Source organism: Macaca thibetana, chromosome 1 (genome assembly GCF_024542745.1).
Source record: "Macaca thibetana thibetana isolate TM-01 chromosome 1, ASM2454274v1, whole genome shotgun sequence".
NCBI lineage: Eukaryota > Metazoa > Chordata > Mammalia > Primates > Cercopithecidae > Macaca > Macaca thibetana.
The window spans coordinates 148,831,627-148,858,567 of NC_065578.1; the positions used below are offsets into that span (position 1 = coordinate 148,831,627).

Here is a 26,941-nt window from a genome sequence, read left to right on the forward strand (position 1 = left end):
ACTAGCCTGGGCAAGACAGCAAGACCCCACCTCTAAAAACAAACAAACAAAAAATGACTCCACTGCACTCCAGCCTGGGTAACCAAGTGAGATCCTTCCAACTGGCGTCTGAAGTGAGGGAAGTCTTGTGGGATGCAGTCTTTAAACCTATGGAGTCTGACGCTAACTCCAGGGTAGTATCAGAATAGAACTGAATTGTAGGACACACAGTTGGTGTCCAAAGAGTTAGAGAATAGCTGGTGAGAGATGAAACCTCAAACATTTGGTGTCAGAAAGTGTTGTGCTAAAAACAGCTCAGCCATGAACGTCAATTCACCGAAGAAATAAAATAAATCCTGAATATATGAAAAACAGTCCAATCTCACTAATAAATGCACATAAAACAAAATATTTCACACATTAGATTGCCAAAAACATTTTAATGATAATACAATGTTATGAGGGAGAGGAAAGCAAATACTATTATATCTTATTTGTATCTGATGCAGTTTTTTCTTACAAAAGGAAATGTGGCTATATTTATTCAAATTTTAAAAATATTCCCACTATTAGATCTTGAAATTGCACTTCCAGGGAATACCCCAAAATGCTACCACACAACAGCAAAGTTTTATGTTTCAGATCATTCATTGTGGCATTGTTTGTAATAGCAGCAAACTGGGAAAAAATCTCCTGTCCATAAATAGGAGAAGTACTGAGTCCACAATGACATGCATCCAATGCAATATTCTGTCTCTAAATAGAATGAGGCAAATCTGTAAGTGCTGAAGTACAAAGAGATCCATTTTGTTCATTTGGATAAGTAGGTTACAAAATCCTATGTCAGTACCATCCTGTCTTTGCTCTTCTAAATCTATTTATATAGATACATCATCCAGGAATGGAAAAACCTGGGACCATAAAGCAAACTGTTTATGGTAGTTAGCTCCAGGCAGTGGGACTGGTGAGGAACAAAGAAGTTTACTTTTCTCATACCTTTCCATTACTTGAATTTACTGAGAAAGGATTACTTTTGCAAATTTTATAAAACCTATAGAGACGGTAGGCTAAGTTTATTTTAGGCTTCGTCACTGAATATATAGTAAATGAACATTCTTAAAACACTAAGTTCTGGGCCAGGCACAGTGGCTCACGCCTGTAATCCCAGCACTTTGGGAGGCCGAGGAGAGAGGATCACGAGGTCAGGAGATCAAGACCATGCTGGCTAACACGGTGAAACCCCAACTCTACTAAAAAAATACAAAAAAATGAGCCAGGTGTGGTGGCGGACGCCTGTAGTCCCAGCTACTTGGGAGGCTGAGGCAGGAGAATGGCGTAAACCCGGGAGGCAGAACTTGCAGTGAGCTGAGATAGCGCCACTGCATTCCAACCTGGGCGACAGAGCAAGACTCCGTCTCAAGAAAAAAAAAAAAACACTAAGCTCCACTGACCCAGGACCATGCCTTACTCTTCTCTTTGCACGTAGAGAGCTACTCAGAGCATTCTGCATAGATAGTACCAGGTGTTCAATAAATGTCTTATTGGACTACACAGGACAAAAGAATGCATTCTATCTGCTAAATCCCACTGTGTGCAGTAAACTGCGTGTGAAAGAGGGGCATGAGTGTGTGTGAAGATGCGGGTGCGTGTAGATGAGGAGGGAAGGAAAATTACCAGATTTATGGCAGTTCTAGCTGTTTTCAGACCATGACTATGAAAGGTAATTGACGTGTAAATTTCAACAGGCTTTACTTATTAACCAGTGGGGAAGTTCCTCTCTTTGGACTACAAGACACTGCATTCAGGAACGTGTGCTGGGTCCTTCTGCACAATGGTTGCTAACAAACAACTCCCCAGGTTGCTGCAGTCTAGGCTGTGGGGCTGCAGAAAGCTGGATTCCGGTTGTCTGTGTGGGCAGAGATCAGTGTTTACTCAACAACACAGGGTTGGTTGGTAAGGAAAAAAATTTTTTTTCCTTCCCAAGCATACCCTGGAGTCTTTCCAAAAAAGGAGAGTACTGCACAGAACAATCAACAGAATGAGAGATGGCAAGTCTGCTTTCAGACAGATGGGGACGGAAAAGCCAAGAAAGCAAAGCACGCACTAAGCACCTTTACACGCTGAAGGAATACCAGGCGCCAGCGAACAGATTCGAAATCTCGCCTGCTGGAGGGCGCTCAGGTCACTGGACTGTTCCCCCACCACAGATACTTTTCTTTCCTTCTTGTACCTTTTTCTCTTTCTTCCCATTTTCTTCCTCCACAGGCACAGCCCCACGAAAGCTGCTGCAGAATAAAGGAGGCTGCCTGACCCCAGTACCAAGGAAGAAGACTTGAGCTTGCTGAATTATGGACAGCACGTGTCACTTCCACTCCAAGACTGGGCTCCCACCACCACTGAGAAATCCTCCCCACAGACAGAAGAAAACACAAACCTCAAATACTGATATCTCTTTTATTTTCTTGCATCATTCAAGTTTGTTCAGAACATTACAAGAGGCATGAAAGAAAAAAATAATTGCATTTTTAAAACTCTGTCCGAAGTATAGCATATGAAACCATGCCATTATCTCTCAGGAAACAAAAGCACTCAAAATTAATTTGGTATTAAAGTTCAAGATTCGGACTAACCTCAAAGTATGGCATGTGCGATGTTTAAGTGCAAGAAGTATTTTCATTCCAATTATTTTACAGAGATGCTGGAGTGACGTGTGCAATTTGGAATATTCAAATCCTTTAAGGTTTCCGAACTAAGTGTTTAAATGAAAACTGAAATGCTGCATAGTTTCAGTGACTTTCAATTTCCTGTTTGATCTCAGAAATATATGGATGATCTTTGCCGTGAGCTACTTCCATGATTGCAATGGCCTAGGAAAGAGCGAGACAAACAATGACAGCCTAGAAGCCAATCCCCTCACACCTCCACCCAGGGTAACTTTAAGTTGGATCTCTCTGCTTTAAGGCACAGGATGCAAACTGGCCATTAGAGCCTAAGTTCTCCACCAGGACCTGGCTTTTTTTTTTGAAAAAAGGAGACAAGACTATCTGGTAGCCAACTCATTCAGTGTCTCCTGCTAGGGAAAACATTCTGCAAAAATATCCAGGTAGCAGCTGGAGAAATGATGTCGTGAAACAGATTTCATGATATTCTCTTGCCCCAAGATTCTAGAAATTTCAGTAAAACATGCTTTAAGGACTAATTTTTTTTGACTACGTTTAACCCAGAAAATAGGTGATGCCGGTACAGAAAAGTCCATAGTGAGTTTTACATCAAAGCTATTTTGATTTTTAGTTGACATTACTAATCTGCAAGACCAGGTTAAACTATTTTTCCCCTCCGAAAAGCACACTCTTTCCTTTTAATACATATTCTAAAAACTTAAAGAAATGTAGCAGGTTTCATTGGGGGATGCTAGAGAGAATGTACTTAAGGTTTCTTTATAGTGAGGCAATGTAAAATGGTCAGGTTTCCAGTGGTTTAATCATTTCCTAGCTGTGTGGCCTTGGGTAATTTACTTAACCACTCTGCGCCTCATTTTCCCCAACTGTAAAACTGGAAAAATACCTACCCCTCCAGGTTGTTAATTCAGATACAGTGTTTTGAACAATGCCTGACATATAGGAAGTTTACATCAAATGTCATCTCTAAGAATATATTTGCTCTTTTGTATTCAGCCAAATTACTCAGAGAAAAAAGTATTCCCCCAGAGAACTTTTGACGGCTTGTGACTAAGACAGGCATTCCTATCTATTATTTATTCTCCTAGATCTCAAGCCAAGAGGAGGCAGGCCAAGTAACAGTGCAAGCCTTTGGAAATCACCTGTTTCAGGTGCCGACCCTGCCTGGGCATTCATTTCAAGACTCACGTTCCTTGCTCAGATCTGCTCCAGCCTTCATTGATCTATTACTTAATCACCTGACACACTTTACAGTTGTGACCTAAATGGCTAATTCTCAGAAGACAAATTCCATGGTTTAAAACAGAAAATTTTGTTTCATGCTCCCTTCCACCCTGGCTGTGCCCTGACCCTTTTATTTGGGATGCGGGCCTTGTTCCATCTTCCCAAATAGTCTATTGGGAAACTTTGGAGAAGGTGAAGGATTACGCCTGCAGGCCCTGTCCATGGCCCCAACATTTTATAAAGTCTCTTACAAGAGTAAATGGACTATCCCCTAAATTACACTGTACTGACTGTGAATTCCACATCACAAACAACGAGAATCAATACTCAGGAGGATGACTCTGACCTCCCGTGATGTGAGGGTCAGGGCCTGGCTCCTGGGCAGCACCGGGCAGCCATCGAACCAAAGGCGAATGCTGCCCAGGGGCCTGGCTCCCCACCAGTTTCACCACAGCTTGAGTGGGAGGAGCTGAAGCTTTCAACTTAGACCCTCATTTGAATGAAGGCCCTGCTATGTACCCTAGGCTATTACTCACCTCACCTGCTTGAACCTCACTTTTCTTCATCAGGAAAGCCTCTCATTTTTGTGAGAATTCAAAGGAAAAGCCCACAAGGGTCTTAGTATGTAATTGGTCCTCAATGAACTGAGAGGATGATTACGTGCATTTTAGAAACAGCAAAGGCGTAATTCTAACATCCTAACCCTAACTCTCCCTACCTCCTTGATTTCACAACTGGGGATCATCATTCTGAAAATCCTAAAGGGCAAACAAATGGAGAATTCCTCCAGGCACAGCAGAGGTGCACTCTCTCACTGCACCCTCACCTGCAGGACCCACCCCTACTGCTCCCACGGCCAGAGGGTGGGTGAGAGCTGCTCACCCTCCACTGCTTCAGCCATTCAGCCTGGTGAGGCATAGGAGGTGCGCTAAGGAGGCCGTCTGGCCACTGGGAATTCTAAGGCCGAGTTACAGACATACCTTCTTCAGGGCTTTCTCCCCTGCGGCTTTGTGTTCCAGGCCCATGTAGAGTCTCCCTAGCTTCAACCACATGGAGGCCACGTTGAGGGAGTACAAAGGATAGTGCTTACTAGAACAAGAGAAGAGACAACAGGCCACTATGTCAGAGGCTGCTGAGCCACCCACAGGCTGGGTGCAGTAAGCCCAGAGGCTGCCATGCTCAGGGCCAACCTCTCCCCACCAGCAGCCTCTCCAAATCCCACCAGGGTTTGGGTGGAGAGTGTGGACGCTGCCACCCTGCTGAATCATTGCAGATGTTGTTCATTATTTGTAGCTTGTGTGTTTCTGAAAAGCTACATAACAACTGCAGAAGAAATCCTATTCAAAAGCATTTGTAAATACAACCTTCAATCCCAATCCAGGTTTTTCTATTTCAAATATGCCCAGAGGAAGACCCTGGGAAAACACCTTGTGAAGTAAATGTCCCATTTATGAAGGCAGTAATTAGGCCTATCACCTCAGGTACTCAGACACATCCACCCACCCAATCCCCCAGCCCCCCACACACCCACACCAATGTGTCTTAAGACCCCAGCTTTCTGTCACACTATGATATGAGTTGGTTTAGCAAAACTGTAAGCGCTCTGAAGTCAGAACACTTCCTATGTCTTCTGGATGTTCTTTCCCTGTTGTCCATCAGGGGCTTTAGATACAGCCGGTGTTCTCTCTGGCTGTACCTAAAGGCTGACTGATGGAGTCTGCCTGAGAAACAGCCATTTCCCTAAGAACAGGGCCCAGAGGCAGCTGGTGGGTAAGCCCGTGTGTGTGTTTACATGTGTGTAAGAGGTGATGTTAAAGGCTAGGCTGTTTCACCCTGTGTCTCCTGAAAGTCAGTCCAAAAAGACATGTTCTAGCTGTATTCCTGGGCAGGAGGCAGCCCTGGGACCCGTGGCCCCACAGAGGACCAGAGCTGGGCTTCTGGGAGGGGCTCACGCAGATAAAGATGGGTCTAGCACAGCAAGGCCCTGCTGGGAGAACTACAGGGCTGGGATGCTGTCTGTCTGCCCCTCTCTCCCTACAGATCTCACAGACAGAACTGTGCATGAGGCCAGTGGACTTCCTCACCCACTCCAGGAGAAAGGGAAAATCTGAGTTTATCCCCAGTTTAACAAATTCTGTTTCCAAGAGCCGATTTTCAGAGCTGGCTTCCTTTGGGCTCCCCCTGCTGGCTGATCAGGGCACAGTGGGGTAAGTAGAGAGTGGAGTGGGCAGTAGACATTCAGACCAGACACGGACCTTCACAGACCCTAAACTCGGAAGTGGAAGGGGACTGAAGGCTTCTCAAACTCCTGAGAAACACCTGAGATGCTCCCAGAACACATATTTCTGGGTCTAATGCCCAGTGACCCTGATCCACTTGGCCCACTTGGTGTTGGATGTACCCTATAAATGCATAACATCAATGCCTTTAGAAAGAGCTCCAGTGATCCCATCTAGGCCACCCCAGCCCTGAAGTGTCTAGTCAGAGTCAGAAGACAAAGCCCCAACTTCTGTCTGTCACCCACTTTTAGGTTTAGTAACCCTCTCAGGCAGGACATCTCTCCATGGCTAATATTATTATTGCAAATTAAAAAGCATTTTTTTTTTTTCAAATCTGGGGTGGGGAAGATTAGATAACCACGGTCAACCCACCGGTCCCAGAGCTTCCCCATTTGCAAACTGGGGCTGTAATTTGAAAAATCAAAAGAAGGGGATGGTGTGAGTAACGATGAAAAGCAGGTAAACTTCCAAGTTTAACTGCTAGGTGGTGGGTGGGAAAAGAAGCAAACTAGTGACTTCTCAAAATTAGCCTGGGTTAACTACTACGGATATGAGCCTGGATGGACCTGGGAGGGATCTTGCCCCAGTATCCGCTGTATAACCTCAACCTGTCTCCTCGGGATGGTGGTGAGAACGGGCCTGACTCAGGAGCAGTGCCCCGCACCAGCACCTCCAGAGAAGAGGCAGCTGCGCTAGGCAAGTCTGAGCAATGGGCAGGAAGATGACACTATTGTATACATTCTAAACAACCAATTTCCACTCTGTGGAGGATTAGAACAGCCTCTGCAATCACCTGTAGGGCTTAATGATTTTCTGTCCATATTGCAGGGCTCCTTCCCAGTCCTGCATGTACAAGCAGACACCCATGGCCTGGTACATCATGTGCAACATGTACACATTACTGTCCTCAAACACGGAGCTCATCTTCTCCTGGCTGAGCTCGCAGATCTCCAGCAGTTCACTAGGGGGTGCTGTGGAGTCAAGGAAACGGCTGCCGGGCCCATGCTGCCTGGAGACTTCCCCAGGCTGGGTTCAAGGAGTTCTTTCATCCACTCCTCTCTCACCCTCACCCTATGAAAAAGTAACTTACAGAAAGCCAAGCAAAAGTGAAAGGAATTATATTTCTCCAGAAGAAAACCTGAAGATCCGAACCGCTCAACTAAAGAATTTTAGCCGCAGGGTCCAGACCCTTAGTTCTGATGTAAACAATGCTGATTAGAATCCTGATTCTAATCAAATTCAAATCCTCACCCAAGTTGGAACCCTGAGCACTACTCCCACAGTGGCAAAGTTCTTTCTTATGCTGAGAAACAATGTGCCTTTCTTTAATTTCCTCTCACTGCTTTTAAATTCTACCATTTAGAGTACAAATCGAATCCCTTTTCAACTCCCAAGAAAATGCTACAATACAATGGTTAAGAATACGGATTCTGATAGAGCTGGGAAACAATCCTAGATCCTACCACCATCGGCTGTGTCCTTTGGGCAAATTACTTAATATCTATCAGGCTGTTTCCTCATCTGCTGCATGGGAATGAGCAAAGTCCCTGCTCAGAGGGTGCCAGCGAGGAGAGCTGAAATAAGCAAGGCCCTTGGCACTGTGCCCTGCCCAAAGTCAAATACCCAACGCACAAAGCCATCAAGGCTCTGTCCTTCATGGTCCTCCACCACATGGAGCTCCCAGCCAAACTAGCCAAACAAGGGGAAATAAGATCATACAACTCCGAGAGGATGGACACCACATCGGGGTAGTCAGTATGTCTTTACACATTTACCAGGAGACATTCCTCCTTTGGTTTTCAGAATCTTAAATTCATCCTTCTCCTGCTCTCTTTCCAACTTCCCATCTTGCCTTGTTGGCAAGGGATAATAAACCATCAGGGCAGTTGTAAAGGATATATTTATAGTGCTTGGCCCTCCGGAACTCTTCGATGACGTTGCGTGCATATCTGACCATGTCTCGGATGGCTTCTGCCTTTGGGGGATCGCTGAGCTTCCGGATTTCCACCTTGGCCTTATCCTGAAGGAAATGTCCACAAGAGCAATGCGTTACCGCCCATGGAAACCACACTGCTAGGGAAACCTCTCATATAATACACATTCCCATACAGAGAGAGACACTGGCCCCTTCCAAGGTTACAAAAGAATGAAAGGAAATCAGGCAATGTATCTAAAGAAATTCAGTACTCCATTACCTTTTTACAGAAACAAAACAAACAGATTAATTTTCTAGATACTCCTTATCTGAAATGTGTTGGCTATGGGCAGATATACATGTTCACACATTTACGAATCAAGAGACTAGAATTAAGGAAGGACAGCACTGACGGAACAATTTGGAAAATGCCAGGGAAACTTCCACATATTCCGGCAAACAGGCTGGAAAGCCTAAAGATTACACTCATGCGCTTTTCCCCTCTCCTCCTTTGAGCAGTTGTTTCTTTTCAAGAAAGAGCAGTTTGGCAGACCCTTCTCCTATTTGTACAGTGTAATGGAAATGTTTTCTTTAGCTACTAGGAGCAGGTTTGAACAGAGACCTGGTCTAACTGGATTCCCTCTGGCTGTCTTTGTAAGGAGGGTTTAAAGGGTCAAAAAGATCCCAGAGGAGATCCACCAAGTCAGAGAAGCTCTTCCGCAGAGAGGTCCTGAGATCAGAGTGCAGTCAGCGCTCTTGCCCAATGAACAACCTTACCTTGTCCTTGGTGGTGCACTCCTGGCACTCACAGGTAAAGAAATAAGAATCTCTTAACCGGTCATTCCTATCTTCTGTTGGGTACAGGAGATCAATATAGCTGGTAAAAACCTATGGGGTCCAAAAAGATAAAACTTCAGTCTGCTACAGGTAAACTCAATCCTCGTCATTCCCGTGCCTTTGCAGTCACCTGCGGCGGTATCCATGCAGGGGCGGGGGATAAGGTGGGTTGCAGCGGAGGAATGCGCGTTTACTTTAAGGCACTGAATTCCTGAACTGAGCAGCCACCTGACATTGGCTTTGTCTGGAAGGTGGTCATTAGTCCACAGCTGAACTGGGAGCTGAAGCCAAGGTGCAGGTTAGTGGAAAAAGTCCGTAGAATCAAGGAGTCCTTAAAACAGTGACCTTGAGGGTTCAGAGGATCCCTGCCTCCCTCAGCTGCCTCTGCCTGGCCTTCATGTAGTTTCGTATTTCACTACCTGGGACGGCGCAAATGCTTCATTGCCGTCATCACTGGGTGCTGCGTGCAGGGGAGGGTATGAGCACGCACACACCACGCACACGCAGCTAAGCTCCCCTCCTCCTCACATCACCTGGCAATGGAGCAAGAGGCTCCACTCGGTGGGCTGGGACCCACACCTCTGGGTGGCCAGGAAGCCAGTGGAGGATGAACACAACTTCTAGGACACCAGAATGCTGCAGCCTGGCCCAGCGGGCAGCTCCTGATCCTGCAGGGCAGGGAGCTTGGAAAGTCCTTACCTTTGGTTCATGGGGCTCCACCGTCCTTGCCTTTTCCTAATGGGGTCTGTAACTAAGACTTGGAGCATATGGAGGAGACCAGCATTTAGATGTCCATTATCTACTCACTGGCTGCTCATCCCACACAATCAGGCAAATGTCTGACTGAACAGATGGATCTCACAAAGCCGCTAGCGTGCCAGTGACCACGGGCACCACCAGGCAGGCAGGGGAGGACACGCACAGGGCTGGGTGCTGCAGGGGCAGCCAAGCTCTCCCCAGGCCACGGCGCAGTACTGGACACGTTGCAGCTCACCCTGAAACCCTGGGGAATGGGGTTTCTCCTTCTCTGAAGCGTAAGTAATCCCTAAAGCACTGAATTCCCAAAAATTAGGTTACTGCATTTCAGATCCAGGAGAACATGAGGGCAAAAGGAAACCGCAGCCACCCCTGCCCTGCCTCACACTGCAAGAGCCTGCCGATTATCTCTGAAATGACTGACACACACTGCAACATACGGAAGCTTCCAGAAGATGGCGACAAAGGCCACTCCAGTACCACTGCTCACAGCCAGACTGTGCCAGCCTAGCTGACAACCGGCTCATCTCTGCAGTCAGCCCACAGGCACACTGGAGCCGGGTGATTGCATTCTGACTGGCTGCAATTAACCTGTTTAAAGAAAGGCTTCAGGGCAGTCTCCGCAAGACCTTTGGAAACTCAGACACCCCAGCCGAAAAGGGACACGCCCTCATCATGATGGATTTAGCTGAAGGTAGAAGGGCCAACCTGCACCTTGGGCTTCAGCTCCCAGGCAGCTGTGGATTAGTGAGTGCCTTCCAGAGAAGGCAAAGCACTTCTCATTCAGCACACTGACAGTTACACTTCACACTTCAAATACCCAGGCGTGTACCGTACAATAGCATTACAAATTGCTAAACTGACATTTAACCTAAGTGCGTGATTACAAAGTTCCTAAAAACTCACGTGTCTTGCTGGGAATTTACTTAAGAACACAGAGCATACTACAGCAATCCACCAGGCCGGCCCTTCCTAGGTGAGACGTCTCATGAGGTAGTCAGGAATCACACACGGGAAGGGAACAGGGAATCGCTGAGTAGGTGATGGGAAAGCTGGTTCACTCCTCGTTCTGAAGCTGAGGAGGGAAGCTAAGGTGCCCCTTGGCCACAGGCTGCCTTGACTTCTATTACTGCATATACCTGGACATTCGAATTAGATTCCTAAAAAGTGAACTGCGACCTTAAGTTCAGATGTGGAACTAATAGAACATGAAATGCTGATGTGTCACTTGCAGTACCAGCTCTTCAGCTATTGCTGTGCCGCTGGCTTTCTTTTGCTTTGGACTTTCGAGGGATGGTGGGAAACAAGCAAGAATTCACGAAAAAAAAAAAAATACAATAAAGCTCAAGCTCAGTTGTTTGGCGATAGGGATACAGAAACTCTGAAGAGAATCAAAAGTTTGACTGAGGTCATTTTGGTAGTAAATGTCTTCTTTCTCTGTAAACCCCTATAAAGTTTTGTGAGAAATCTGACTCAAATTTATTATTTCCTGTTTTTCTTGACCAGAGATGGAAATGGTGAGCACCAAACAGAAGCCCCCAAGTGTGGGAATCTAAGCTACAGGTCACAAACCTGATCACCGACTCCTGGAGAGCCTGGGGGCGGACGCAGCTAAACTGCTGGAGGCACTCACAGCTCATTCAGTCAAGTGACACTGCACAGATCTGTCCACACTGCCTTTTAAAAGAGTAGTCTCAAGCCCCCTGCTGCGGCCACCCATAGCCATGAACTCACCTCCTCTCCCGGCTTGATTTCCTGTACAGCTCTGACTTCTGCCAGGGTCCCTTTGTAGGTCACAATGACATTGGGGCAACAGCTATGATTCATCAATGCAACGCTGTCAGTCAGAAGAGAAAACCCAGTTTTTAAAAATGAGATAGGCAGACTGTTTAGTCTCCTTCGCTACTTACTTGCTAAGTCCGAGGAACTGAATCTTTGCAAGACATTTTTTAAAAAATCTAATAGTTGGCTATCATATTCTAAGAGGTTGTTCTGCGCGCACTGATAATCCTATCTACCATCTAAGACTTTCACCATATGAAAAACTGAAATCCACAATTCACATACTATCTAAGCCAAAACCAAAAAACACACAACAGCAAAAACAATAAATGCCACAAATATTCCTTCCTGATAGAAGGCGGCTCTCAGAGCCCAATACCCACAGCTAACTGCTACTCCACTACACATTGTCAAAGACAGGTGTGTTGTCGTTTTCAAGCAGTTTTTGTATTAGTGGATTATTTCTCACGTTTTTTTTCAGATGTTGAGAAATGCCAGCTTCCTAAGGGAGGAAGGGGGTGTGCTCCCCTGAGAGACCCGGAGACACCCGTCTGAGTTTCTCTGCACCTCAATTTCCTCATCTGGAAAATTGGGACATTACTGCTCCTGCTGCTCACTGTCTGCTTTTCAGGGACAGCGAGAAGGAGAGAGAGAGATTCGCCTATGCGAGGTGCTTTGAGCTTTCTGATTATATCAAGGTCAAAGTTCCGAGAACAGAAATTTCTAAACTACAGGGAAAAAGTGCTTGATCTCTGAAAATGCTGCCTTTGAAATCACAATGCCGATATGATTTCAGCCCAAAGGGATTTCTTCCCCCAATTAAAACTGCCCAGAAACTGGGGCTCATGCTCTTACGGGCACTCACAGCCATGTGTGTCATTGCTCTGGTGGCCCATGTCACCTCCCTGACTCTCCAGAGACCACAGCCCCTCTCCTGCATGCTCCAAGAACACAAAAAGGGAAAGGGGTTTCGAAGTCTGATGAGGATGAACTGCCTCAGGCTGGTTATGGCCAAGGGCACTCCCCCACCTCCTGGTTGCTAAAGGCCTAAGCAAAGTATGTGGTTGGCCTGGTGCCTGAGATAAACAGGTAGCAACTTCCTGGTCTTGACCTTGGGGAGGGCCACCTCTGCACTTCACCAAGGCCCACTTGGCTTCCTGGAAAGTGATGCCCAAGGAATCAGGCCCTAGGAAATCAAATACACAAATGCATCAAAGGGTAGTTGTATTAAAATAAAAGCACATTTCTAAAACCATCTTGCGGAAGTATTAAATAGTTCAAGGCAGACTCAGGTATCTTTTTAACGAAGGTGGGGGAAATGCACTAAGGCCAAGACCCTAAAACAATGTGTGTTCTTGGTATCACAATTCTGTTGGCAACCACTGACAGGTGTGAACCCTCAAAGCACCTCTTTTTTTTTTTTTGAGATGGAGTCTCGCTCTGTCGTCCAAGCTAGAGTGTAGTGGCGCAATCTCAGCTCACTGCAACCTCCACCTCCCGGGTTCAAGTGATTCTGCTGCCTCAACCTCCTGGGTAGCTGGGATTACAGGTGTGTGCCACCATGCCCAGCTAATTTTTTATTTTTAGTAGGAACGGGGTTTCACCATGTTGGTCAGGCTGGTCTCCAACTCCTGACCTCGTGATCTGCCCGCTTCGGTTTCCCCAAGTGCTGGGATTACAGGTGTGAGCCACTGCGCCTGGCAGCACCTCACTCTTAATCTTTTAGTCTTTTAAGATATTGAGAACAGAGACATTCCATAGTTCATTTCAGTTCTAAAGGTGTCAATACGCGCCTTCTTCAGTGGGTCCAACGCCCTCTTTTTCTCCTGCCTTTTTCCAGGGGCTGAAGTTAAAAAAAAAAAAAAAAAAAAGCTTATTTCTTCACTACCAGAATTCCAACTGCAGATGATACCATTTTGGCCCCAAGGACAAATATTACATGAATAAACTTTTAGTCTCTCTGGTTCAAGTAAGCCTGTGACAGCTGCTCATGAGACACAGACCGTACGTATTCTTCTCACAGTGCACAACGTCTGGCAGAGACGCACAGAGCTGAGGGCAGGCACATCACGCAAGGCAAATGCATAAGCGTTAAGGGTCTCCTACATATGTGGCAACCTCCTGCCAAAGACCCCTGCAGCATATGTTAAGCAACCTCCCTCTAGATAGAACTCATCTACAATGTGGATTAATTTGGAGGCGGGGGATGCATGATGAATTCCTTGGCTCTACCTGTGAAGCAAGGGTTTGATTTCAGGGGCTGAAGCATTTTGGAAATACTCATTCCATGAGACAGACAAAGGCAAAATCATTCTTGGCAATCCATTAAAGTCAGATCTACAACGATCTCCATTTGTCAACTGGCTAGCTTTTGTTGAATTACTCAAGTATTCTTCAAGTCGAGAGAAAATCCTACAGTTCTTTGAAATTTTTCTCCGGCCCACTACTTCAGTATATTCTCCCTCCAAATTGTGCTGTTTCTGTACTGGTATTTATCAAAAAGGACAGATGGAGAGGAAGCTCATATATTCTGTACTCAAGTCTGTGGCCAAGTCTTGGTTGGCAATTAATGCTTCACTTTGAGCATAAGAAATGCAAAGATTTCCAGAACCACAGATAGGCAGAAAGCAAATTTCTCAGCAGGGCATGGGCTGTTTCTTCTATGCACACTATCAAATATTCTTTAATAACAGCTCTCTGCCTAGCAGGACTTAACAAGCAACTGTTCTCTTAACTACTACCTTTGGATCCTTAAGTGTAGGGGAAATATTTTGAAACTTGGCAGATTAAAAAGCTGTTTTAATTCACTTGGAGTTTCATGTCTGCCACATGCAGTTAGGTGGGTTATTTAAAAATGAAAAAAAAAAAAATCAAATTAGTGTTAAGTAAGTAAAAAGGAAAGAAATGAGGTCAAACTCAGCCTACTCAGGAAATATCGCTGATCCCAAATGAGAAAGTTCTTCGTCTTCAATTGTGAAGCCATTACAGTTAACCTGTGGCGAGAAAAAGAGAGAAAGAAAAAAAATGAGCTGGAGCTTCTCTCTGGGTAGAGATCATTTTTTTTAAATTTTGACCTTTAACAAATTAGGAAGATGTTTTGGTGTAGTGGTTTTAAAACCTTTATTTTGTCCATGTTATTGTTCAAACAAAATGTACTTATCGGTTCCATGCATAAACAAACAAGCAGAACTGATTGCATCCCTTAGCGTAGCCTACCTACCATGTGAATACAGTGGCCTACGCATGCCAAAGACCCCCAAGACTCTGAGGACTGACTTTTGCATACTTGCATGGGAGTTAAGATACCTGGAGTCTAATCTCAATTCTGCTACAGCTCTGTTGTATGATTGTGAGCCTATCACTGAATCACTGTGTCTTTAAAGAAAAGAATCAATCTGGCTGGGCATGATAGCTCACGCCTGTAATCCCACCACTTTGGGAGGCTGAGGCGGGCGGATCACCTGAGGTCGGGAGTTCGAGACCAGCCTGACCAACATGGAGAAACCCCAACTCTACTAAAAAAAAAAAAAAAATTAGCCGGACGTGGTGGCGCATGCCTGTAATCCCAGTTACTCGGGAGGCTGAGGCAGGAGATTATTTGAACCCAGGAGGCAGAGGTTGCGGTGAGCTGAGATTGCATCATTGTACTCCAGCCTCAGCAACAACAGCAAAAATCTGTCTCAAAAAAAAAAAGGAATTAATCCAATGCTCATCTCATAAGGTGAGGTGGCAATATGAAGCCCTTATTCATCTAATCTAATTGCTATCCCTCTCTCTGTTAGGGAAGGCAGAGGGATTGAGGGCTTAAAGCAAAGGCACTGATACCTTGCCTTTCAAGTCTCAGCCAAATCAACTACAGGCCACCTTCTCATTCTTTAAAAGAAATGTGCGGGGCAGCTGGCTCACGCCTGTAATCCCAGCACTTTGGGAGGCCAAGGTGGGTAGATCACCTGAGGTCAGGAGTCTGAGACCAGTCTGGCCAACATGATGAAGCCCTGTCTCTACTAAAAATACAAAAATTAGCCAGGCCTAGTGGCATGCACCTGTAATCCCAACTGCTCCAACTACTTGGGAGGCTGAGGCAGGAGGATCACCTGAACCTGGGAGGTGGAGATTGCAGTGAGCTGAGATTGCACCACTGCACTCCAGCCTGGACAACAGTGTGAGACTCTATCTCAAAAAAAGAAAAAAGAAAAAAAAAGAAATATTGCATAGAAAAATACCAAGGGCAACTTTCACCATTCTGGAAGCCTAACTTAGAGCAAGCAGGCTGAAAATGAGGACTATACATGTCTAACTTACGTACTGCTCTATAAACTCATTCTTTCCACAGATATGTCCTGGTAGCCCTTATATGCTGGGCACTGGGCACAGAAAGACAAACAGAAAGACAAACAGGTTGAAAATTTGTGGCGTCAAAGAACACCAGACTATTAGAAGACAATTCAGTAGGTGATCTTCATATGTCTCTAAAATTTCAGTGCTGGAAGAAAACTACTTTTCCTCTAAAAAGTCTACTTTTTAGAGGACGAAACTGAAGTCAGAGAGGAACAATGATTTGTCTACAGTCACAAAGCTACTTGGTGACAAAGGCTGAGACCCCTGCTTGTCCCACGCTGCTATGAAGTCTCTGTCCGTGAGGCACTCACACTGAACAATTCCAACCCACTCTCTTCTGCACTTGGAGACACTGAACTGTTACAATTCAGGTCAACAAATGGGCTTTGTAAAACTAGCATCCTCCGAGCACTCACTCTGGGCCAGGCACTGTGCTAGGTACTTCAGATTTACCATCTCATAAATCTGTAATATCACTATAGCATTACTACAGCAACTCATTTTACAGATGTGAAAATTGAGGCTCAGGAAGGTTCAATGATTAAGTGACTTGCTCAAGGACATGTAAATGGTAAGTGGCAGAACAGGAGTCAGAATTCAATTCTTACAGCAGCTCTGGTTTCTTCACACTGTACCATGTTCCTTCTAAAACTGGTCAGATCTACTAAAGGCTAATGTGGTTATTGTGCTTCACGTTAAAGGGCCAAACGCAGTGGCTTGAAAACCTTGGCATACAAAGTGATAAGAGCTGAATGATGGGTATGACTTGCAGTATTCACAATTCAACATAAAAAGCAGAAAATGGGAGAGTACAGTGGGTTAGTAAAATAATACACAGCCTTTGAAATCCTGAGGGGTTGGGCGTTTGTCAGTAGAAGACTTAGCATACTATTTTTTGTGCCAACTCCAAGTACCCTGACCAATTCTGTCATACAGACATTGACAAACAACCATTAACCAATGACCATCAACCAACACTAGGTAAGAGTAAATTAAAATTTTCATTCATTCAACAAAATTACCAGAGCATGACCTGTATCCTGTATTACAGTGGCTTCTAAAGGATCTGTGTATCATCTCAGACTGAATACTAGCACGCCTCAGCAGTGTCTGGTACAAATGTTTTCAGAATGAAACAATGAATCAGACAAGTTTGCAACAGTTTTCAAAACTGAGCTACGGACAGCTTCTGACTACTTTGGGAGACGAGATTCTTGTTTCATTGCTTTTTCAGTTCCTCCTCTGCAGCAAGCCCACTTAGACCAGTCGATGACTCCAGATTCCTTCAGACTCAATCACTTTATGACCATCAGTCCCTTTATTCCCTCCCCCGCTCCTCTTACTATGGAAGACTGTGTGTGTTTCTTCATAAGCTAAGGCTTCCATGAGCCTAAAAGTCATTACTTTTCCTTTCGTGATGGTGTTTAAGCCTACTTACATAGCAATTTTCCTGCCAGCTTTCCCTCCCTTCTGAAATATCCCTAGAGAAAAAAAGTGAACTTATGTGTTAAGAAAAAATGCACGGTCCATGGTCCTTTTGCTGATGTCAAATCAGGCGTAAGAACGTTGCTAAAGCTATTCTCATAATTAGCATTTAGACTAGATGTCGGCTGCACACCAAAAATACACTTCCCAATCATACATATGTTCCCAGTGATTAGAACACACCTCGATGCTGTCAAAGATGTGCGGTCACCTTCTGCTGCCAGCTGCTGCCAGGTCTCGAGGTAACCCACAACAGCCTCCCATGGACTGGACGGTGGAAAGGGCTCAGGGGCTGGAACAGCAGACACGTAGCTGCCGGCTGAGAGGTGGGACCGGTGGCATGTGGCTACAGCAGCACTTTGCATTTTTGCTTTGGAGTTTTCTTTGGGGATAGTAAATGCCCCCTTTCAAATTTACATATGAAAAAAGTATATGTGTGTATATTTGTGTGAACACATATAATCTCAAAATGTATACTTATTTGATAAAGTCAGTAAAGGAATTAATTCTCTGTAGTCACGTGTGTGTATACGTGTGTATGTATATGTGTGTATATATACACATTTTAAAGGTATACGAATGTCCTGAATTTTCTGAGTCAGTCCATATTTCAAAGAGTCAGTCACTTTCACCACAAATATACTTCTACTTGTGAGATCGAGTGACTTGATTTTTGGTTATGAAAATGTGGTCCTATAACTACTGCGTCAACATTGAGAAATCCTATCAGCATGCATCACTGCGTTAGAGGAAAAGCTATCTTTTTCCATAGCCAGAAAAGTAGATACTTTATGTTTACTTCATCTCTCTGCTTTCTCATATAACCACACTTCATCTAATCCAGAAAAAAATTATGTATTCGATTTTTCAGAAAATGTAAGAGAAGTCGATTCCTCACTTCCCATTGTCAGCCAAATCTACTGTCTCAGGATACTTAGGAAAGTACAATATAAACCCAGGATAATATGAAAATTACAAAGGTCTTTTATTCCTTCTACCTTAATACTCAAAACTTGAAGCCACTTTTTTACCTACAAGGAATAGCATATTTTTCTGATTATGACACTCACATAACTGAAATATATCTAAATAAACACAAAGTTTATAAAAGAATTCAATAAATTGTTAATAGTGGTTCACAGTTGTGGGAAGCTGAGGTGGGCAGAAGTGATGAATGACTCACTTCCTTTTTTTTTTTTTTTGCTCTTTATAGACAGGGTCTCACTCTGTTGCTCAGGCTGAAGTGCAGTGGTATGATCATAGCTCACTGCAGCCTTGAACTCTTGGGCTCAAGCGATCCTCCTACCTCAGGCTCCTGAATAGCTGGGACTACAGATACACGCCATGGTGCCTGGCCACTTTCTTTACGTGTGTAATTTTTAAAGTGTGTGCTTTTTGCCTTTTTTTCCTTCTTAGCATGCTTTTTGTAAGTTATACATGCTCATTGTAGAAAATTCAGAAAGTTACCCAGTAAAAAGCCTAAATTTTCCCCCAACTCAGAAGATAACTGTGAACTTCCACTTGATCTTTAAGTTATGTATGTTTTCATATTATACCCTTTTTTCATACTGCTTTGATACTTAATGTTATGTCATCAGCATTTCTCACACCTTTAGACAGTCTGTGAAACGTAACTTATAAAGGTTATGTAACCCTCCATCACATGGAGATGCCATTATTTATGTAACCAAACCCCCACTACTGGCCATTTATAGTATTTCCTTTTCCTCTTTCCTTTTCTTCTTCCCTTCCTCCCCTCCTTCCCTCATTCGTTCTTTCTTTTCTGCCTTTGGCTTTTAAAAGAATCCTACAATGAACAATTTGTATGTACGTCTCTGTCCATGATTTCTGATTAGATCCTTAGGACAGATTCCTGCAAATACAGTTACTGGGCAAAGGGTGCATTAGGTAACGCTTATTCTATTCTAAGATAAAACCATGGAAGTGTCCACTTCATCTCTTTTACACATCCGGAGATTGATGTAGCTTCTTGCTCCCATGGAGCAGAACTCTAGTATTTCTCTGGGAAGGTCACTTTCAACTAGATGCCCAGTTTGTAGAGGAAATCGCAAAGGCACACGGGAGAGAGAAATCCAATCTAGTAAGTCAGGCCAGGAAGAGCCACCCTCACAATAACAGGAAGGCTGTACGTTCCCCGAGGCATGGCCGCTGCACCCTTTCTTCTCTCCTCCTAACAATGCCCAAGTCTTCACCTTGCCAGTGGCCTAGTTTCCAAAGCTGTAATCACTTTCAAATTGCTCTTGCTTAGAAACCTAAGTTTTCCTTAGATCTGATTTTGGTAAGCCTAGGCTTCTCTAAAACAAGATTTCTTAGCCACCGTCAGGAAAGACTTCCCATTCCTAGACCCACTCGGGCCTCTCTCAGCAGTGACTGCCCTTCCTCGGGCCATCACAAAGGGCCCTCCTGTCGGGGCACCTGTCTTTGCCTCCGCTCTAACAGTGCAGCCTTGGTTAGAGTGAAAAAACACTACAGATAGAACAGAAGGTTCAAGAGAGTAAAAGTTAAATTTAATGTAGGAACTTCAAATGATCTTTTCTTTGCAAAGAGCTTAAAGTATGCCAGAGTACCAGGGCACTGACAACTCCTTTGTTTTCATGAACTCTTTGTGAGGCAGAGGCAGAGGCGAATTTCCTACACTCCACCCATCAATGAGGGCCAGCAGAGAGGACCTTGATCTGCTCAAGGTCACCAAGCAAGGCTATGGCAACACAGGGTCCAATTGGCTCAGAGCTTCGTTGTCAGGAAGATGTCATCGTTCTATTTGCATTCATCTTCACTGAGTGCGTGCTGGGGAGAGGCGCTTGGAGAGGGAAAGGCCAGACTGAGTTGTTACCTGCTGTCGGCATCCTTACCTGTGCAAAGAGTACTACGAGGCTATCATTGTCGGGGAATTCGAGATGCTTGGAGTAAAAGTGATGGAGAGCAGCAATGTCACTCTGAATCAAATCCTTCTTCTCATTGTCTAACTTATCCAGATCTGTGGATAAATAATCCATTATTCTCACCTGGTAGAAAACACAGGATTTCTAGCTACATCCTATTGTTGCTGTAAATGATATAGAGAAAGGAAAGGGCGAAAAAAAACCCCAAAACTAACATGTTGAACCCCCAGAGAACATTCTTCCCCATCACTTGGTTTAACTGACAAACCCTAGGGAAAGAAAGCAAGCCATTTCTTCTTCCTCTCCCTCTGATGACTAGAAGTCACTCAGGACATGAGATTTCAACTGACTGTTAGTGACAAGGTCAGGGATGAGTAGCCATGACTCATAAACAGCTTCAGCCTAGTCAAGGGCCTCCCAATTGGCCCAGGAATCTGGGCCACAGTCAAACAACTGGACAACCCCTGATTTCATGGCTTTCAGTAAAAACATCAGCTATTTACAGGACTGCAATTCAGCAAAGATCCAAAAATATTCAGCATGCCAAGAGGGCCAGCAGGAGGTAACTCAGGGTGCAATAATTCCTCTTGGGAGCTCCTACCTCCTTTAATTATTTCCTAACAATCCTGTCAACTCAGAAGAAAAAAGCTAAAAGTGCTTTTCAAAACAGCACAAAAGTCAAAATAAAAACTAGTAATGAAAGAAATCACTACTCATCTGAGCACAGGCTAGCCCGTCCTCGCTTCAATCCTGCCGAACCCATGTGAAACCTGTGGCTGAGAGAACTGCATGGCTGGTCACAGAAAGACTTACGTGATTCAAACTCCTTCACGGCTAACAATTTTTCCGAAGGTGTTCTCTCTGGGTGGATTTTCTAGCAATTGGGGAAGACATCATACAGATTTTTTAACAACCAGTGTAGAAAGTGGCACTTTCACTTTTACATCAACATAAAGAAAAAGTAACAATTCTTAAGGAAGTAAAACGGGCACCCAAGGACTCCACCACCAGGGCTCTCCAACAACCAAATCCAAAGACTCTTCTAAAGTGCTTTTTAAAATGTCTACTGCGTACCTAACACCCTGATAATACTATGCACACAGTAGGCTCAGAAATGCCTGTTATGGGAAAGAACAGGGCCGGACAACAACTTTTTAGGGTCTTTACTTAAAAGGACTGGGTCTACAGACAAACCATCCTATTTATTATTTCGCCTTCTAAAAAGGAACAAAATCAAACCCCCCATCCATTTTACACTTTCTTTAAGCATAGGCTAAAATGATCTCAAATTCTGTGTTTCAAAAAGAACACTTTTGGTTGTATCTGTGAGCCCAGATTCACTTTAAACGTGTTGCTGGCTTTGTTCTAGACACCCCAAGAGGAGCTAACAATAGTAAACCCGCTAGGCTTTGAGAACATGAATAAACTTGGTGTTGACAAGAGTTCAAAGGCAGAGCTCAGGAGCTGGCCCAAGGCCGTGTCTTTGTAATCTGGCTATTCAATTTGGGGATACAGGTGGTCTAGCAGGGCACGCTCACCTCCCTAGTTAACATGTTAAGCCTCCCCTTGGTAGTTTGGTAGCCTGTCTCCCCTAATCCTTTGCAAGCTACTAGAATACAAATGGTCTGTTTTTTTAATCATCAAGTCCTATAGAGATGAAAAGATGGGCAGGTAACTTTCATTTAATACACTATTAGTAGTAGTAGTAATTATAATAAAAGTTGAATGAAGCTTGTATAAACTCATCTTTGCATTCAGACTACCCTCCTGGTGCCGAAATATCTCAATAGTTCTTTTTTAGAGCAGAAATCTTCCATTCACGGAATGCATTTTCATAAGATAAGATTTATAAGTCATCTCTCTTGGGAAAGCTTTTCATTCAGGAAAGTCTACCAGTCTCTTCTGAATTCTTAAAATATCACTATACATATCATCAATAATTCAGGGGAAGAAAATAATAAAACACTGGCTTGGCCACCCCATCCTCCCAAGATGCGCAGAGATCCCATCTGATGACTTACTAGCTCTGATGCCTCACCCAGTCATCCTATTCCCTCTGACTCATTCAGCCCAAATACTCTGCATAAATTTAAAGATAACTGTTATTAAGGATCCGAAAGTTAACCTCCTGCAGGGAAAGAATTCTGATGCTTTGGTCTCACTTTACAGGCAACCCATGAATGGCTTTGGATACTCTCAGCTGGCGAGGCAGCATTTCAGCAAGCACCTGACCTAAGCTGAACATAGTGGAAAGATGACCTCAGAGTTTGGAAATGTTCTACTTCTGTTTACACAGCCCAGGATCCTAACCTGGTCTGGGGACAGATACATGCTAATCCTTTCCATCACATTTGGCTTAGATTAAAAAATAGAAAAATTTTAAGGGTAGAGGAGGGCTGGTAGGTATATGGAAGAGGTAGATGAAATTTCAGTTTTGTTTTTTTCCATCTCATTTACTTTGTTGCTCAGGTTGGAGTACGGTGGCACAATCACAGCTCACTGCAGCCTTGAAGTTCCGGGTTCAAGCAATTCTCCTGCCTCAGCCTCCAGAATAGCTGGAACCACAGGTGTATACCACCACGCCTGGGAAATTTTTTTAATTTTTAAAATTTATGGGTCTCACTTTGTTGCCAAGGCTGGTCTCCAACTCCTGGATTCAAACAATCCTGCTGCCTTAGCCTCCCAAAGTGCTAAGATTACAGGTATGAGCTACTATGCCTGCCCAGCTGAAATTTCAGCTTTAAAAGATTTAGTCCAGAGGCCCTGCCACCAACTTCTCTGACAACACTGAGGAGCAAGACCTCCACAGCCTGGATTTAGGCCTTCTAAGCCTAAAGACATAGACATAGACGCCCAAGACATAAACATGGCTTCAGTTCATAAGTCCTAGTAAGTGTTTCTAATAAACTGGATTTGTCAGCTTCTTTCTTCTGTCTCTCAGCTTCCTTAGTCTTTGAGGGTAAGTTTGCATAGGCCTGCCCACCAGGCCTGTGCCCACCAGGCCGATAGTCTGACTATTCTGACTCTGAATAGTCAGAGTTGGCACCACCTCTGGAGAAAGCCATTGATGACTATCATCTGTTTCCATCAAGGGCGCCTCTTTCTTTCCTCCTTCTTCACTTTTTTTTTTTTTTAACTCTCTTCCCCTCTCTCTTGCCTCTATTTCTACTTTTCCACTCTTTCTCTTCTTTGCACAGCCACGTGGCTGCTCCATCCAATTCTTTGCCTGCCTATGCACAGGCAAGAAAGGAGCCAAGAAACAGCAGAGTATTGCACAGGACAAGGGAACAGAGTACACTCTTTATGTCAGAATGGACAGGGGAAAATCTCAAAGCTGCTCAGACCAATCTGCTTCCCTAGGAAGCTCTAATTATTTGGGGTCAGGCTTTTCATGTCATATATTTCTATGTAAACCTGTCATGAAAACAGCTCAGAATTTCAGAGCTGTGGCTATGCTCCTGGTCTGGGGTGAGCACAGGGCACACAACGAACCAGATTATGCCTGGAGTATTTTCCCCACCCTTGTCCATATGGATATGATAGGAAATGGAGTCTAAGGATGTTTAACGAGAGATGGTTACCAAAGGTCAGTTACTCATCTTTCTGACCTTTAAAAAAAAATAAAATGCACTTGAACACTGTCCCATTTCCTCACCTGTTTGGCCAGAATCCTTGCTGTTAGTCTTACAGTCTCTGAGGGATTCCAGTTTTCCCCAAAAACAACCATGGGAGAACATTCCAGCTTGTGCATGGGCCAATCTTCTTTCTGGAAAGATTGAAAAAAACATTATTAAAGAACAGCACATACACTGGAATAAAGTGTGAGAGAAGAGGATGCAATGAGTCCCCCTAGTTAAGGTCAAGTAAAATATGTTTCCTTTTGGAAAACACGAGGATGCTCACAAAAGCTAGAGATAAAAACATCCTTTAAGATAGACAGGATTGTATGACCTCGACTCAGGCCTGGTCAAGGTTGTTGGGAGAAGATCTACTTCGTGTTTTTTTCAAGCACCTCATGGCTTTCTGCAGCTCCTCATTATTCCAAACAACACATACATTTTTCCATCATCTGTTCAAGCTGTCAAATTGCAGAGGGAGTGATTTGAGTATCAGCCATTGATTTGGCTCTGTTGCCTCACAGTTCCGCTCTGATTTTGTTCTCACGTCAGGGCAAATAATGAAGAGTTGACTTACACGGCAATGAGTCCCTTTTACAGGTGACTTTTTAAAAAGCACAAATGAGGGTTCCATGAAGGGCAACACTGGAAGAAATTTAGGAATATTTAGGACTTCCCAAAGATGCACTGGATAAAACAGTAGTTTTCTTTCTCTCTCTCTTTCTTTCTTTCTTTCTTTTAGATGGAGTCTCGCTCTATCGCCAGGCTGGAGCACAGTGGCAGGATCCTGGCACACTGCAACCTCTGCCTCCTGTGTTCAAGCGATTCTCCTGCCTCAGCCTCCTGAGTAGCTGGGATTACAGGTGCCTGCCACCATGCCCAGCTAATTTTTGTATTTTCAGTACAGATGGGGTTTCACCATGTTGGCCAGGATAGTCTTGATCTCTTGACCCCATGATCCGTCCGCTTTGGCCTCCCAAAGTGCAGGGATTACAGGCTTGAGCCACCATGCCTGGCCTAACAGTAGTATTCTTTCTATCATATGCCCTGAAGTTTTCCTGCCCCAAGTAGGGGGATGAAGGACACTTGCTGCTGGAAGGGTGGAGGCGTCATCACTTGAGATGGGGAAGGCACTGAGAGAAGGACCCCATGGTGTTTTGGAGGCCAAGGGAGGAAAGTACTTTGAGGACTAGGGAGTAAATGATGATGCCAGTGCTGGAGATAGGCTTAGTGTGAGATGACGGAGAATGTGACTTGGAATCATGGAAGCTTGTTGGTTTTCATAAAAACTAGTTTTGGTGGGATGATGGGGTAAGAAACGACTGGGAGCAAATTCAAGAGAGAATGAAGGGAGACACAGCTTAGAGTAGTGGGAAGTTGCGGGGGATTTTTTTTTTTTTTTTTAGGTGGGAAATGTCAGAGCACGTTGTATACTGATGGGAGCCCTTACAAACTGTCTCTTTCACGACGGGGTACTGTCCTCTCTGTCCTTGACCTTCCCTAGCTCAGAAAATGGCCATAAATGCTCAGGGCAGGGAGGCTGATGTGGGTGGATCACCTGAGGTCAGGAGTTTGTGACTGGCCTGGCCAACGTGGTAAAACCCCATCTCTACTAAAAATAAAAGAATTAGTCGAGCATGGTGGCATGTGCCTGTAGTCCCAGCTACTCGGGAGGCTGAGGCAGGAGAATCGCTTGAACCCAGGAGGCGGAGGTTGCAGTGAGCCGAGATTGCACCACTGCACTCCAGCCTGGGCAACAGTGTGAGATTCTGTCTCAAAGATAAAAATATATGCTCAGGCCAGAAAGCTAGAGTTATCCTAGGCGCTGCTCTCTCACTCACACTCCACATTCAGTCAGTTCTGGCAAATCCTCTGTCTCTGCCCAGAATCTGATCCCATCTTAGTGCCCCAACCTTTCTACCTGGCTGCAGCCCCACCGTCTCTCATGACTAATGTCCTGCCACTGCCTTCTAACTGGATGCCCGCTTTTGTCCTTGTTCCCATGGACTAGGTTCCAGAGAGCAGCCTGAGGGATCCTGTTGACAAAACTCAGATCAGGCCAGTCCTCAGCTCAAAACCTAACGGCTTTTCTCATCCAGGCAAAAGGCCAAGCGATAAAGGTAACCTAGGAGGCCATACGTGATGGGAGTGCCCCTGCACCACCCCCAGCCCGTCATCTCCTACCGCACTCTCGCCTGCCTCACTGCACTTGGCCACAGCAGTGTCCTGGCTGCGCCTGCAGCTATGCACCTGCCTCAAGGCCCTTTGCACTTGCTCTGTTTTGTGGCTAGCACTCTCCTCCCCTGGATATCTATGTGGCTCCCTTCCTCCTCCTCTCCAGCCGCTGCTGGAATGTCACCTTCTCAAGATACCTGCCACCATCACCCTGTCAGAAACAGCACTGCCCCATCATTCTCCCTTTCCTTGTTTTCTGCAGCTTCTTAGTACTTCTCACCACCTGAGCATATTACAAATTGATTAGTTGTTTGGTTTAGTATCTGTCTCTCCCCAGGAAAATAAAGAAACTTTACTTTGTTCATAGCTGTAACCCCAGAACTGACAACAGTGCCTGGCATTTACTAGGCACTCAATATAGTTGCTGAAGGAATGAAGCTGTCTCCCTACCCCCTTCCCTCCACCCTGATCCCCCAAGAAGGAAGCACATACTGTCACTTAATGATTTAATGCAGTCTGTGGTACAGCCCCTTAGCTCAAGTTCTGGGCCAAGATGTTCTGCAGAGTTAAATAACGCCGCGCCAAATATAACTAAGAGCAGGGAGGAAAAGAAATGACAAGATATGCACAACGGAGAAGAGAATCTGTTTTTAGCCAAAGCCTAAAATGAGAGCATGGTGATGAGGCAAAGAGGTGGGAACAGGTGGGTCTGGCTCCCTGCAGACTAATCAGCTCCCTCCTCAGCTGCAGAGCAAAGAGGAAAAGACAGAGATGACCCTGGGGATATCCGAGGGGATAAGGGGACCCACCAGCTGGGGACAGATGGATCATTAACAACTATAGACAAATGCCCACTCTGACTCCAGGAACTCCAAGAAAACTCCAAGACATGAACTCTGTCCCTAATGGGCCTGCAAGCCGTTGTTTCTGAACTGCAGGTGGTGCTTTGGTGTTTAGCAACTACAATGAATTC

General features: G+C 44.8%; 1 protein-coding gene across 1 annotated transcript in view; it reads right to left on the reverse strand.

The window, feature by feature from the left end:
- Positions 1-2,419: 2,419 nt before the first annotated feature.
- SMYD2 (SET and MYND domain containing 2) overlaps positions 2,420-26,941 on the reverse strand; it is a 55,578-nt gene continuing 31,056 nt past the window's right edge. Inside the window, exons 3-12 of the mRNA XM_050761813.1 lie at positions 23,832-23,942; positions 20,990-21,050; positions 20,147-20,271; positions 14,376-14,443; positions 11,403-11,505; positions 8,853-8,963; positions 8,060-8,180; positions 6,954-7,128; positions 4,862-4,970; positions 2,420-2,846 (exon numbers count right to left, since the gene is read on the reverse strand). Of these exons, the coding sequence (XP_050617770.1) occupies positions 2,766-2,846; positions 4,862-4,970; positions 6,954-7,128; positions 8,060-8,180; positions 8,853-8,963; positions 11,403-11,505; positions 14,376-14,443; positions 20,147-20,271; positions 20,990-21,050; positions 23,832-23,942 (1,065 nt within the window). The 3' untranslated portion in view covers positions 2,420-2,765. The remainder of the gene's footprint in view (positions 2,847-4,861; positions 4,971-6,953; positions 7,129-8,059; positions 8,181-8,852; positions 8,964-11,402; positions 11,506-14,375; positions 14,444-20,146; positions 20,272-20,989; positions 21,051-23,831; positions 23,943-26,941) is intronic.